Source organism: Carassius auratus, chromosome 36 (genome assembly GCF_003368295.1).
Source record: "Carassius auratus strain Wakin chromosome 36, ASM336829v1, whole genome shotgun sequence".
NCBI lineage: Eukaryota > Metazoa > Chordata > Actinopteri > Cypriniformes > Cyprinidae > Carassius > Carassius auratus.
Window position 1 is genome coordinate 6,487,544 of NC_039278.1, and position 14,055 is coordinate 6,501,598.

At 36.9% G+C, this 14,055-nt stretch overlaps 1 protein-coding gene across 10 annotated transcripts in view; it reads right to left on the reverse strand.

The window, feature by feature from the left end:
- mast3b (microtubule associated serine/threonine kinase 3b) overlaps positions 1 to 14,055 on the reverse strand; it is a 33,794-nt gene that overhangs the window by 6,206 nt on the left and 13,533 nt on the right. For 6 of the 10 annotated variants that reach the window (XM_026221044.1, XM_026221040.1, XM_026221036.1 and 3 more), the window contains 16 exons: positions 7,936 to 8,037; positions 7,728 to 7,860; positions 7,569 to 7,639; positions 7,387 to 7,475; positions 6,511 to 6,719; positions 6,213 to 6,351; positions 5,998 to 6,130; positions 5,731 to 5,896; positions 5,511 to 5,612; positions 4,637 to 4,759; positions 4,344 to 4,456; positions 3,855 to 4,018; positions 2,472 to 2,593; positions 1,927 to 2,127; positions 818 to 1,044; positions 615 to 737 (listed from right to left, as the gene is read on the reverse strand). In XM_026221044.1, coding sequence (XP_026076829.1) covers positions 615 to 737; positions 818 to 1,044; positions 1,927 to 2,127; positions 2,472 to 2,593; positions 3,855 to 4,018; positions 4,344 to 4,456; positions 4,637 to 4,759; positions 5,511 to 5,612; positions 5,731 to 5,896; positions 5,998 to 6,130; positions 6,213 to 6,351; positions 6,511 to 6,719; positions 7,387 to 7,475; positions 7,569 to 7,639; positions 7,728 to 7,860; positions 7,936 to 8,037 — 2,217 coding nt within the window. The remainder of the gene's footprint in view (positions 1 to 614; positions 738 to 817; positions 1,045 to 1,926; positions 2,128 to 2,471; positions 2,594 to 3,854; positions 4,019 to 4,343; positions 4,457 to 4,636; positions 4,760 to 5,510; positions 5,613 to 5,730; positions 5,897 to 5,997; positions 6,131 to 6,212; positions 6,352 to 6,510; positions 6,720 to 7,386; positions 7,476 to 7,568; positions 7,640 to 7,727; positions 7,861 to 7,935; positions 8,038 to 14,055) is intronic. The other 4 variants (XM_026221041.1, XM_026221037.1, XM_026221039.1 and 1 more) reach the window with 3 other exon arrangements.

Here is a 14,055-nt window from a genome sequence, read left to right on the forward strand (position 1 = left end):
CATTGACATCTGTAATTATATCAAAGATATCAGCAATTCAATTTGGACTAGTAAATGATTAGTAAAAATTAATGTGTACATAAACATGTATATATTTTAAGAAAAATGTTTTGTTAATATATAAAATATTTATATATATATATATATACACACACACACGCGTAAATATTTTAAAAATATATACACATGTATGTTTGTATATTTACATATTCAATAAATATGCACAGTACACAAACATATTATATAAACAAAAATGTTTATTTTTGGATGCGATTAATCTTGATTAATTTTTTGACAGCACCAGTAAAAATTTAAGATTATTTATATAATATCTACTAGTAATAATATATTACACATACAATATATAGATTCTGTTATGCAATTAAAACTTTTTTTTTTTTTTTTTTTACATCTGTGTCTATTATCATTGTAAATGTTGCCAAATAATTGGAAAACCAATAAGCCACTTGAGGCTGTGTGGCAACCACAACCCTTAGCCCTGGTAAGAATCTCTGTAAAGTATTGCTTCAATCATGGGTTTCAAAATGCTTGTGTTTTCTGTGAAATTCTTCAAACGATGATTCGTCTTTGGTCTACTTCAGAATATAGCATACCTTCAAAAGCAGCTCCATCATCTCTGTGTGCACTAGACCCTGCACAGACTCTCCGTTCACATGAGTGATCAGATCACCTGCTCGCAGTCCAGCCTCGTGGGCGGGGCTGCTCTCCTCCACGCCCTGACACAAAGAGCAAGACAATCCAAATAAACAGACCCATAAGCACCTATAAAGCTCAAAGAGTGTGGTTCTCCGCTCACCGAGACCATGTGGTGTATGGTGTAGATGTCGCTGGTCCCCATGTACACTCGAATGGTCTGCAAAGTGAAGCCGTATTTCTTCCCAGAGCTGTGGATGATGATTGGGGGGCGGAGCCTACTGATGCTGAGTGACAGGTCTCGGTTGGGGGAGGAGTCTCGGGATGATGGATTAGAGGAAAATGATCGAGGGGAAATGGAGTGCGCCTGCAGGCTGCCACTCCCGTCATCTGGGGAAGAGGAAGAAGAGAGAGAGAAAAAACAGGTCACCAAAAATTTACATTTATTAAAACAATATCACCATTTAAAAAAACAAAACATGTAATCCAGATTACGTAATCAGATTACAAAAATGACAGCCCCCCGTGGTGAAAATCTAGGTTCTAATGTTTTAAATGTTGGGTGTTTTCATATATGTTTGAAGAGAAACCATGTGCTGAGCCTTTTCTCTTTTACTGTAGTGTACCTAAGACTCAAACATGCAGGCCAATCCACTTATCATTCAGATCGCCACTCGCGGATCCATTTATTATAATAAAGAAAATGAAGATGCAAAGTAAATAACAGATTAATTGTGCAGAGCAGAGCTTCACTGATGAACTTCATGAGATCACAATGAACTAAGATGAGTGACAGCTTTTTAATTAATACAAAGGGAGCGATATTTGCCCGCTCTCTAGGTTGTAATTGATTCAGCACTTATCCAGTGTTGCCACTGTGCAGCATTTACTAACTCAATTAACCCAATGGAAGTGGAGCAGGCCTGAACTGCTGTGGTTCTGTGGAGGCAGGGACTTATTTGCATATTCATAGAGTCAATATACTAAATAAGTAAAGGTGTAGAGATAAATCCAAGCCATTTTAAGAAAAAAAAAGAAATTAAATAAGTAATTTGGATTATAAACGATGATTTTTAAGGGCTAAGATTTGAGACTGCATGGGGACTTTTTGTACTTGTAATTAAATTAGATGCTTTTAAAATGTACACAAATCAGATTACAGTTACTTTTATTAGTTATTCATAATGTATTGATTCTCACTAATTATTTTTTCTCTTTTAAATTCACAGTACAGATCATTTTTTATATCATTGAGCAGGTGTGGGCTCTGACCTGGAGTGATGATGAGCGAGAGGGTGGACACCGAGGCAGATTTGGGGACTTTGCGCCCCGGTGAGAGTCGCTGCCTGTCGGGCGTCTCCAGCTGGTTTCCAAAGCACTGCGGACTCCCTTGTTCCCTTGGTGACGAGTGTTTCGTTCCTGTGCTGTTGCTACGTAGTCTGATTCGTCGCAGGTTGGATACCACAACTTCAGCTGCAGAATTAAAAGGTTTGCATCAAAACACTTAGTGAATAAAGCACAGTGTTAATATAATCAGGTGAACTTTAATTTGAACATTGCTAGGAGGCATCCTTTATAAAACATTTAGAGTCAAATATATAATTATACAAATTAAAATAATTTATCCATTATTATACAGACAAATCTTCTTTTTTAACAAAATATATATTTTTTAAGGCTGTTCTCAAGTAACCCACCATTGACAGGTGTGACGAAATGCAAATTTAGATTTTTTTTTTTGTGAAAGGCAATACATTTATGGAAAAAAATGTAAATAAAAAAACTCAAACTGTGTGAGATTGTGAGAACCAGCTCACCCTCATCGTCTGTGGAGAGGGCGAATCGTGGCATGGCCTCCAGGCTGTGTGTGCTGCTCACCACTAGGGGGCTCACAGCTCGCTCCGGCTGAGAGGAGCTGGAAGAAGTGCGAGGGCGCAGACTGGAAGAAATCAAACACACATTCAGAGAGCTGGAAAATAACATCTACTGGGATTGAGTCTCTACCACATATATACATATACATATACACATATATATATATATATATATATATAAAATTACATTTTATAATAGCAATTAATCGCATGATTTTATGCATGAAATTAAATATAAAACTAAAGCTATCTGCCACTGCTAGGGCATTGACGTTTTTATAGAAAATATTTTATAATTTGTAATAGAAAAACAAGTGCATTCTTTTCTGTTAAAAATAACAATGGACAGGTTTGTGAATGTTGATGATTAGCCTAAATAATGTGATCGGGAACATCCCCTCATGTGACCCATGATGTGTCTGTAGACAACGGACTTTCATAATAATAATAAAAACTGCATTTGCACACGGTGAAATAATTGTTGCGCAAACTTGCCCAGCCCTAATATCTATCTATCTATCTATCTATCTATATATCTATATATATATATCTATATATATATATATATATATATATATATATATATATATATATCTATATATATATATAAGGGGTGTAAAGATACGTGTATTCGTACCGGACCGTTTCGGTACAGGGCTTTCGGTACGGTGCACGTGTGCACCGAATGACCGAATGCAATATTTTGTGTGCGGAACATATACATTTTCATGTTTCCAAACGAACATATTAAGTGGCAAAAGTCTCCGCGTTCAGCACAAATCCCGCCCTGCAGCTGATTATAAAATAAAATAAAATATTAATAATAATATACACAAGTAATAAAACAACAAAGTATGTCATTTTTACTAGTAAAAATGCAATGTGACCAATTAAGGTATCTGAAATTTTATTTTGAATAGTTAATTAAATTGCAGATATTGTGGAAAGTTTTAGAATTTTTAGACAAAATTACATTTAAGATACCTGCTGTTAAATTATTACTTACAGATACTAAAATATTGACTCAATTTTGACTAAGCAAATCCCGTCGTAGATATGTAAAATAATTTTAGCAATTTTTAGTCATTATTCATATGGAAGGTACAGTATCTCCAATGTAATTCTGACTGGTAATTTTTAACATTTATTGTTATAATAATAAAAAAAAAGAAAAATGGAAATAAAAAATCTACAATAGTATCAGTGATACTAAATAAACACTGACTGTAGTGTAAACACAATGTTCTGTATGGTCTCATTAGTTTGTAATGACACGTCAGTAAAAGACAGAATTTGTGTGTTTTTGTGTGGACTGATTCCTCGCACCTCGCCCTCTGAGCCGAGAGCCGCTTGTCTCCAGTGGAGGCCTGCCTCTGGATCTCTCCATGTGAGTGAGTGTCCCTCCCGTCCTCCATCTCTTCACTGTGACTGCGATCCGAGGAGAAACTCAGGTTGGATGGGGTCGCCAGGTGCTCTGTGCTGCTGTACACCTACAAAATCATGGATAATAAGTGTCAGAGAGAGGAAAAATGGCCAGCGTACACAAAAAACCTGCCACTGACCAGAGTTATTATAGTTAACTAAAAGTCAAACTATTTTCGTTACCTGAAATTATTTCAGCTAAAAAATTAAACAATACTAAAACACACAAAATTACTTATTCAATTAAAAAATGGAAAATATATAAACTTAATCTATCTATCTACCTCTATATATATGTTATGTATTAAGTAATAATGGCAAGAAATAAAGTGTGATAGCTGTGCTAAAAAAAAAAAAAAATAAAAAAAATAAAAAACAGCAAAAGGACCCAACCTTGCTGAAACGATTTGACCAAGAGGAAAACCGTCGTATTTCTAAGGAAGACTCTTCATCATTAGTTTCATCATCCTCATCAGAGGCTAAATGATGGTAGCGTTCAGATCGAGCTATGTGGGAAAAAACAGACGAAAAGGGTTTGGGGGTAATAGGGAAGTACAATGAAGACATTATAAGAGCATCTCAGTGAATAAAGCTGCAAGAATGAGCTGACATTTCCAGAGCGCCGCGCTCCAGGCGTTTATCAAGCTCTCCGAATCTCCTCCCTGTGCTGAATTAGTGAGACTCACTGTCAAAATAACTAGTGTCGTCTTCAGCCTCCAGCTGAGGGATGAATTCAGCTTTCTGACGCAGGAGTCCGTTCCAGTCCAGAGCGCTGAAGAACAGATGCTGCTTGACTTCTGAAGCCCCTCCTACAAACACAAACACACGGGAATTCAGCACAACTGTCCACAGCTTTACACACAGCTGTTGTGTGAATGATGATTGAAGAGGATCGAACTCCAAACATTTACTTTGAACTTAAATGGGTTATATAATACATTTTCTGTCATTTTGGGTTACTGGATGCATGTGTTTTCTGTCATTTCACTTAAGGTTTCATACAATCATTCATCGTTTCATTCTTCGTGTTTCATACTATCTTAAAAATGTTTTCTGAATTTCTGGCCCTTTACGGTAGCAAAACCGTGTCTTCATGAATTATATAACATTATAAAACAAAATATATCTAATAATTAAAAAATACAAATGCTATATAATTACTAACAAAATAATGTAATAATTCATAAAGACTCAAACTAAAATATAGATATTTTAAAAATGTAATTCAACGTAATTTTTTAATCACAAATGTAATTAGATCATAATAAAATATAAACAAATATTTTTTTTCCAAAATAAACAAAAAGAATTACAAAAAAAAGTATACAAAATTATAAAAATGTTAAATTAAAATAATAAAAAATATAAACTATTTAGAAAATAATAATAATAATAATACAATAATAATATATATTCAAAAATTAAATATACATTTTACAAATGTTAAAATATAATTATATAAATTTAACAAATTCTGAAATTCTATAATTTATAAAAAATGTAAATCATAGTTAAATGGCGCTAAATAAATTTGTTGAATCAGAATGAATGACAGCGCACCTCTTCCAAGCCTCTCCTGTGGGTTTTGGTTCAGTAATCGTGTGATCAGGTCCTGGGTTTCTACAGGAAGAGCATCATCTCCATCTGGCCAGATAATCTCATCTGCATAAGGAACACAGTGTTATCAAATCTTTCATTTTAAACCAGTCGCTAAAGTTCCCCGATCCTTTTAAAGGTATCAGCTGACAGGACGGTTGAAAACCCATTCATCTAAACTCACCACTCACAACCTGTCCAAAAAGCTCTTCCGTGGTGTCTCCGAAGAACGGCACACATCCCACCAGAAACTCGTACAGGATGATGCCCATGGCCCACCAGTCGACAGGCTTCCCGTAGCCCTGCCGCAAGATCACTTCAGGAGCAATGTACTCCGGGGTGCCACAAACCTGGGAATAGAACCAATAAAACACAGATCCGTATTAACATCAAGAACATTTCTTCAGAATTGGTATTAATTGTACCCGAGGAGTATTGTGCTCTTGCCCACCTGCTTATCGATAAACTCCCGAGTGTCTTTCTCAACGTGGCCCTCGTACAGATTGGTTGTCATGTTCATGAGGCCGATTTTGGAGAGCCCGAAGTCAGTGAGTTTAATGTGTCCCATTGAAGTGATCAAGAGGCTGTGAAGGGTTAACAGATCAGGTTAACAGAGGTTACGCTCACAGACGGTGGCATGCATGAGGCTTGTCGTTCTTTTCTCACTTGTCTGGTTTGAGATCTCGGTGCACGATGCCATAACTGTGCAGGTACTCCAGCGCCAGAACCGTCTCCGCAAAGTACATCCTGGTCATTTCCACGGGAAGTGGGCCCATGTTCTTCAGCAGAGTGGCACAGTCGCCACCTGGAAATCAGTGTAGCCCAGACATACTTAGACATGTTACATATGTTTACATTAAACGTTTTAACAATAATTAATCAATTAAATATAAACAACTATTTATAATAATAAATTATAACTACTAATAATTTCTATCTCTCTCTCTCTCTCTCTCTGCTTTACCTTCCACGTACTCCATGACCATGCACAGATGTCTGCGGGTCTCGAAGGAGCAGAACATGCTGACCACGAAGGGATTCTCTGCAAACGTCAGGATGTCTCGCTCCACAAACACCTGCTGGATCTGGTTCCGCAGAATCAGGTTTTGTCGGTTGATCTTTTTCATCGCAAAACGTTGCCGAGTTTCTTTATGCCTCACCAGATACACAGCCCTGCGGGACGGATGGGGAACATAAGTAAGACGCTTGGGGAACGATCTAGGAGCTTCCTGATCTTGAAGACATGGAGCACTGATTCTTGAGTAAAACACGGTTACTAAATTAGTTATTGAAGGGATTTTGAAAATCCTGTTTTTCCAAAAGATATTGGTGAGCAAACCATTTCTGGACCCCATTGATTTTTCTCCATACAATGGTAGTCAATGGGGATCAAAAACTCTTTGGTTACCCCAATTCTTCAAAATATCTTCTTTTGTGTTCAGCAGAAGGAAAAAAAAAATATATATAAGAGGTTTGGAACGAGAAGAATGGGAGTAAATGGTGACCATTTTCACTTTCGGGTGAGCTATCCCTTTAAATGATCAACATTTCCATTTTGAAAGTCATCAGATAATCCCAAATACACTATTTTATTTGACTTTCTCTTTATTTTATTACAAAATTATGACATTACATTTTCAGTCATGGCCCTAAACTCATCTGCCCTCAGACCAAACTCAATACTTTATTCTTTTAATATAGATTTTTCTTTATGTATTATGTCTATTTTTCATATTTAAGATTAAAACATAGATAGAACATAAAAAACGGTATTTTAGAGAAACATTGCCACCGTCTACATGTATTTTATAAAGTATATGTAATCATGTGATTTGCTTACCCATAAGCCCCATTACTGATGAGTTTTATAGTCTCAAAGTCACTCTCCAAGGGTTTTCTTCGCAGTGGTGCGGGTAAAGATTTATTCTGCTGGAAGCAACAGGAAGAGACATATCATAAGTGACGTCTTACCAAACCTAGCGAGGCTTTTTAATGCTTCAGCTCTTCTTGTGGTGCATTTACTTCAGCGGTTTCTTCCGAATCGACTGTCAGTGTGGGGCCGGAGTCATACTGCTCCTCGAGCTGCACGACTTCTGTCAAAAGAGATGAAGGACACCACAACATGAGCCTGAGAGGAACTGACAGGCTTTCGGAAACAAAACCACTACAAGATAATCTCACCATCAAGGGGATCACGGTTGAGTCCGAGTTGGTTGATTATATAGCGGGGAATATCCGTTTTGATGCCCTGGCCGGCTTTGGCGTGGCCTTCTGCAGCCTCTAGTAGATGGTAAAACTCCTCAGGGTCGAACTCCTGCAGAGAGAGATGGATGTGAAAATCAGGAGCTGGGTTTTGGGACTGTGAATGAGCGTAGCTGCAGAAGCTCACCAGACACTCCAGCAGTCGTGCCGGCCGTGATATGATGATGAGGATCTTCTTCACCAGCTGCGTGATCACTGAAACCTCCTCACTCTCAGAGCGCTCCAGAGCCTTTGTGAGACACACACAATCTGTTAACGGGACAAATAGTGCTGATCTATGGATGTGGGAGGTATTAAGTTGGATGTAGTAGAGATAGTAAGTGATGCACCGATTTTAGCAACTGAAAACATCCGGCAATGAAAAAAAAAAAAAAAAAAGGAAGTTTTTTGTTCAAATCACTAACCAAATCAGTTAGCACTTCTGATATGTTTTGACTAGCGATGCATCTAAATTATCATTTTTTCTAGAAACAGAAAACTAAATTCAAGTTTTAATCTAGCTGAACCGGAAAAAAAGTTTATTTAATGGGTAAAGCAAGGCAATTTTATTTATATAGCACATTTCATATAAAGTGCTTTACATAAAAAAATAAGAAACATAGTAATCAGACTAAGTTTAATAATATATTTAAAAACAATTAAAGTAATATATACAGTCAGGTCCATAAATATTGGGACATCGACACAATTCTAATCTTTTTGGCTCTATACACCACCACAATGGATTTGAAATGAAACGAACAAGATGTGCTTTAACTGCAGACTTTCAGCTTTAATTTGAGGGTATTTACATCCAAATCAGGTGAACGGTGTAGGAATTACAACAGTTTGTATATGTACATCCCACTTTTTAAGGGACCAAAAGTAATGGGACAGATTAACAATCATAAATCAAACTTTCATTTTTTAATACTTGGTTGCAAATCCTTTGCAGTCAATTACAGCCTGAAGTCTGGAGATCAATTAGACATCAGCGTACGCTGGGTTTCATCCCTGGTGATGCTCTGCCAGGCCTCTACTGCAACTGTCTTCAGTTCCTGCTTGTTCTTGGGGCATTTTCCCTTCAGTTTTGTCTTCAGCAAGTGAAATGCATGCTCAATCGGATTTAGGTCAGGTGATTGACTTGGCCATTGCATAACATTCCACTTCTTTCCCTTAAAAATCTCTTTGGTTGCTTTCCAAACACCAAACTACCCGGAAGACCATGGAAAACAACTGTGGTGGATGGTCGAAGAATTCTTTCCCTGGTGAAGAAACCCTTCACAACAGTTGGCCAGATCAAGAACACTCTCCAGGAGGTAGGTGTATGTGTGTGTCAAAGTCAACAATCAAGAGAAGACTTCACCATGTGAATACAGAGGGTTCACCACAAGATGTAAACCACTGGTGAGTCTCTAAAACAGGAAGGCCAGATTAGAGTTTGCCAAACAACATCTAAATAAGCCTTCACAGTTCTGGAACAACATCCTATGGACAGATGAGACAAAGATCAACTTGTACCAGAGTGATGGAAAGAGAAGAGCATGGAGAAGGAAAGGAACTGCTCATGATTCAAAGCATACCACCTCATCAGTGAAGCATGGTGGTGGTAGTGTCATGGCGTGGGCATGTATGGCTGCCAATGGAACTGGTTATCTTGTATTTATTGATGATGTGGCTGCTGACAAAAGCATTAGGATGAATTCTGAAGTGTTTTGGGCAATATTATCTGCTCATATTCAGCCAAATGCTTCAGAAATCATTGGTCAGCGCTTCACAGTGCAGATGGACAATGACCCGAAGCATACTGCGAAAGCAACCAAAGAGATTTTTAAGGGAAAGAAGTGTTATATGTTTTATTTCTATGCATATCATATGGCAGGCTGCAATCTATTGAGTTCAAATAAATACAACATTTTCTAAAATACTTAGTGTTTTTATTCTTCAATCAGTTAATATAAACATCTTATATATTAAAGATGTTATATGACATAATAGCATTATGGAACATAAAAAATAACGTCACAGTTACTTTGCGGAGTAACTAATTACTTTTACAATGTGTTAACTGAGTTACTAACTGAGTTACTATTTCAAATGGAGTAATATTAAATGTCAATTTTCATTTTGGGAGTTGTCCATCAGTTGTCAACAGTTGTCCATCTATGAAAATATGTAAATTGCTATTCCATATTTTTTAAATAAGTCACCACATTAAAAACAGTAATTGTGAAATACTACAATTTGTATGTGAATATATTTAAAAATGTAATTTATTCCTGTGATGCAAAGCTGAATTTTTTGGCATCTTCACTCCAGTCTTCAGTGTCACACGATCCTTCAGAAATGAAGCATTTCTGATTATCAATGTTGAAAACAGTTCAGCTGTCTTTTTTTTTTAATTTCTTTTTTCTTTTTTTTCAGGATTATTTGATAAATAAAAATTTCAAAAAGAACAGCATTTATCCGAAACAGAAATCTTATGTAATATCATAAAAGCCTTTGCGGTGACTTTTGATCCATTTGAAGCATCCTTGCTAAATAAAAGTATAAATTTCTTTGTTTTCTTGTTTTAAAAGTCTACTTAATTAAAAGGGGGGAGAGCAACGGTGGAAAATGGTCATAAATTAAAATGTATGACTATTTTAAGCATTATATATTGACTAACATAAGTGGACTTAAAGAAAAAAAAAATGAGTCACAAAACTGAAGGTGTGAGTTAATTTAATAAGGCACATGATTTCAGCAGCATACTGTGCTGATCATCAAATAGACAGAAGAACACTGTATCCGTTCTGAACACTGGACAGTATTTTGGCGAAGTGACAGGAATGTTATTTCTTGTGCTGGGGAATCTGCTGGCTTGTGGGATGCGGGAGTGGGAGGTAATGAGCTACTTGTGCTACAGGATCAAATCCTTTCCAGGCGCTCGTGTGAATTTTAATCAACTCTGCATACTCCTTGAATCTGGATTTGAGATGCATTAGATGGCACAATCTAAAGATCGAGCAAAACGTTGAGAGTTATTCAGATATTATATATCCTAAACCCAAACATCTGCGACAGAGAGCATAAAAACACTCTGAATCCTTCTTGAGCTGCTGTCTCTTCATGTAAGGCTGTTTAGGAGGAAAGCTGAGTAAACAAAGGATCACGCTCGGTCAGGCGACTCCTACGAAAAAACTACAATTATTGCATTTTTATGCATTTGATGAAGCTGAACAAAGTGATGGAGACATGCTCCGAATTAAAGAGCCTCACAGCACGATAAGATGTGTGACTCATGTTTCGCAGAAAGCCAAATGCCACTGCGAGAGGGGTTTGAGGGAAACATGGATGCTTCTAACTCGACATGAACCGTCACATCAAAACAATGAACCGTTTCCTTTTTTAGCTCTGCAGCCAGCCAGTCTCTCTCCATCATAAGCAGATGGCAGCTCAGACTCGGCTGTGGCTTGTGCCCCTGCAGCACAGAGCTTTATAATGATGCCCAGCTTCAGGCTGTCCTTACTGTTTACACAGTCATTTTTACTCAAGGACCAAGCGCAACATGGGGTTCGACATTCAATAATTATTCATGAAGCTAATAAATGTCCAGAAGTCTGAAAATAAGACTTTTTCCCCATTTAGAAAAAAAACTGTTGTATTAAAGGTGTAGTAAGCGATTTCTGAGAAACGCTGATACTTGATTTCACCAAAACCAACATGCTCCTACCCAAAAGGATCACAACCCCCTCTTGATAGCTCCACCCCCAAATTCACCAACATGCCACAGGGCTCCAGACTACAATTTGAGAGCAGTTCTGCAGATGGTGGTGCTAGGAGTAGATTTGGTAGCACTGGGGAGTTGATGTGTGGGGGTGTTCAAAATAAAGACCATTTAATCATAAAATGACTATTGTTTTGCGTTAATAAGTGCAGTTACTACACATTTCTTGTTTATTTTTCTTTTGTTTATATTGATTTGACAGTAAAGCACTAAGCTCGAGTTAAGATGCATACAAAATGTACTCTTATTAACAGTAACAAGTACTAAATCTACTTTTTATATACAGAAAATGTATATATTCCATTCTTATAAAAACGTACCATTATTTTTCTAGCAAATGTAGCTAGCCAACTTCAGTGATGTGTGTGGTTTAGTAGCAAATTATTATTATTATTATTATTTCATACACACAAAAAAGTTTACAATTCTGACAAAAATCTGATTTCTTGATGATTTTGTTTTATAATAGATTTTATAATTTCAAAATATAGAGAAAAAGTGAAAATGAAAGTCTAAGCAAATAATTGCTCCTCTGCTGCTGTCTACTAGTAATAACTGTGATTTTATGTATTTTGTTACATTTTACATAAGTGTTTGTTTACCACAAAGTATATTTTGTTACTAAGTATATAATGTTATTTTTGTAACATTTCCGTCACACGCTTCAGGTATTCGGCCAATCACAACGCACTGGATAGCTGATTAATCAGAGCACACATATATTTTCAGAACGATGAGCTTTGTAAAAATCTTCGCGTTTCAGAAAGACGGGGCATAGAGCAGCAACAATAATGTACATTATGTGTAAGATAATTAGTTTTTTGAACCTTAAACCGCAGAAACACATTGCATTAGACCAAATACACAAAATAATGTTCTTTTTAGCAACATCATAAGACCCCTTTAAAGGATTTTTGAGTTTACATTAATTGTTCGATTACCAATATTTTACATTTCTTCTGAATGTGATAACAAAATGTGACTTGTACACTAACATGACTTATCTGTGACTATTTTTTTTCATAACGCCAGTGAAAATAAATCAGCAAAGACAATGAGCTCCCAGAAGGGAGCAGAGAATGACAGAGGAACAGTGCAGAGTGGACTGATGTAACCACAAACCAGCTCAAAACCACAATTTTATTATCCGTCACAACAGGTTGATGACTGAACGGTAAGAACAGCTAAACTGCGGCATGACTGCAGCATCTGGGGCCCTGCGCTTGGCACCGCTGACTAAGGCAAGTGGGAAACACTTTAATAGCCTTATCTATGAGCACGACATCCAGCGCACAGCAGCGATCTGACAGCGCGCTGAGTTTCGCCTGGGGTTGTCTGAACACTACATACAGGGTGGGCGTAAGGGTTGCTATGGAAACTAACACCCTGTAGTTGCAAAGATGAGCATGGAGCTTTAACAGGGAGATCTATATTTCTAATCAAAACCTCTGCTGCAGGGTATGCATTGCACACATTTATACACAAAACGACACGTGCAATTACACGAAAACGCTTGTATGTAAATGTACGTGCATGCAGCCAACTCTGCAAGCTCTTTTTTTGCTGGGTGTAAAAAAAAAAAAAAGAAAGAAAGTATTTATAGAATAACAACACATTGGGCAATGAGGCGGATATCACACTCTTTAGGGGAAATGGACTGTTGTTGAGAATGAGTGATGTTTCTAACCCCTTAAAGCAAACAGAGCAGCACACTAACAACAGCAGTGACAGAAGCCAACCATGCCCTGGTGTCACCGCCAGCCTGATATTCCTGCCAAACCACAACCACCATCTCAGACCACCTGCTGGCTTCGGGATAATCAGAACAGGACAGCGTTTCCAAGCTGACACCGGCTAAAGTAACATATCTTAGCCTGAAATAATTGTTCATGCAATAATGAAGAGGACTAGTTGACCAAAGTCAAACTAGATTCAAACTTATGGTGCACAGACATTAGAAGTTGTAAAGCGAAGTTGTAAATAAAACAAAGATTGTATGTTTTACTAGATAATTCTAAATCTTTCCATTGAATGTTTTCACATTTGTTTGCAATTATTTGTGAAATTCACTAGCGATTTCTGGGTTAAAGGTTTTTCAAAGTAAACCCTAAACAATTTTTTTGTTCAGTGCAAGAAAATTGCATTCTATATCCGATTGACTGGGACTGAACGATAATGGATAAAAGCTTAATCACGATTATTTTGCTAAAAAATAGAATCATGATTATTAAACAATTATGCTTAAAATCAAGAGAAGCAGAAATCAAGATTATAATGTGATTTATCACACAGCTTTACGACTGACTATCTAAGACTTTTAGCAGTCATCTACAAATTTTGAGAACGGGGTCAGGTTACACTGCAGATCAATAATATTACCATTTTTTGCTTGCATCTATTGATTTTTATTTTTTTATTTCTTCGCTGAGAGGCAAACAAAGAAAATGTGCGCAGTAGTAAGAGCATCTACAATAGTTAATATTGGGCAAAACACACAAG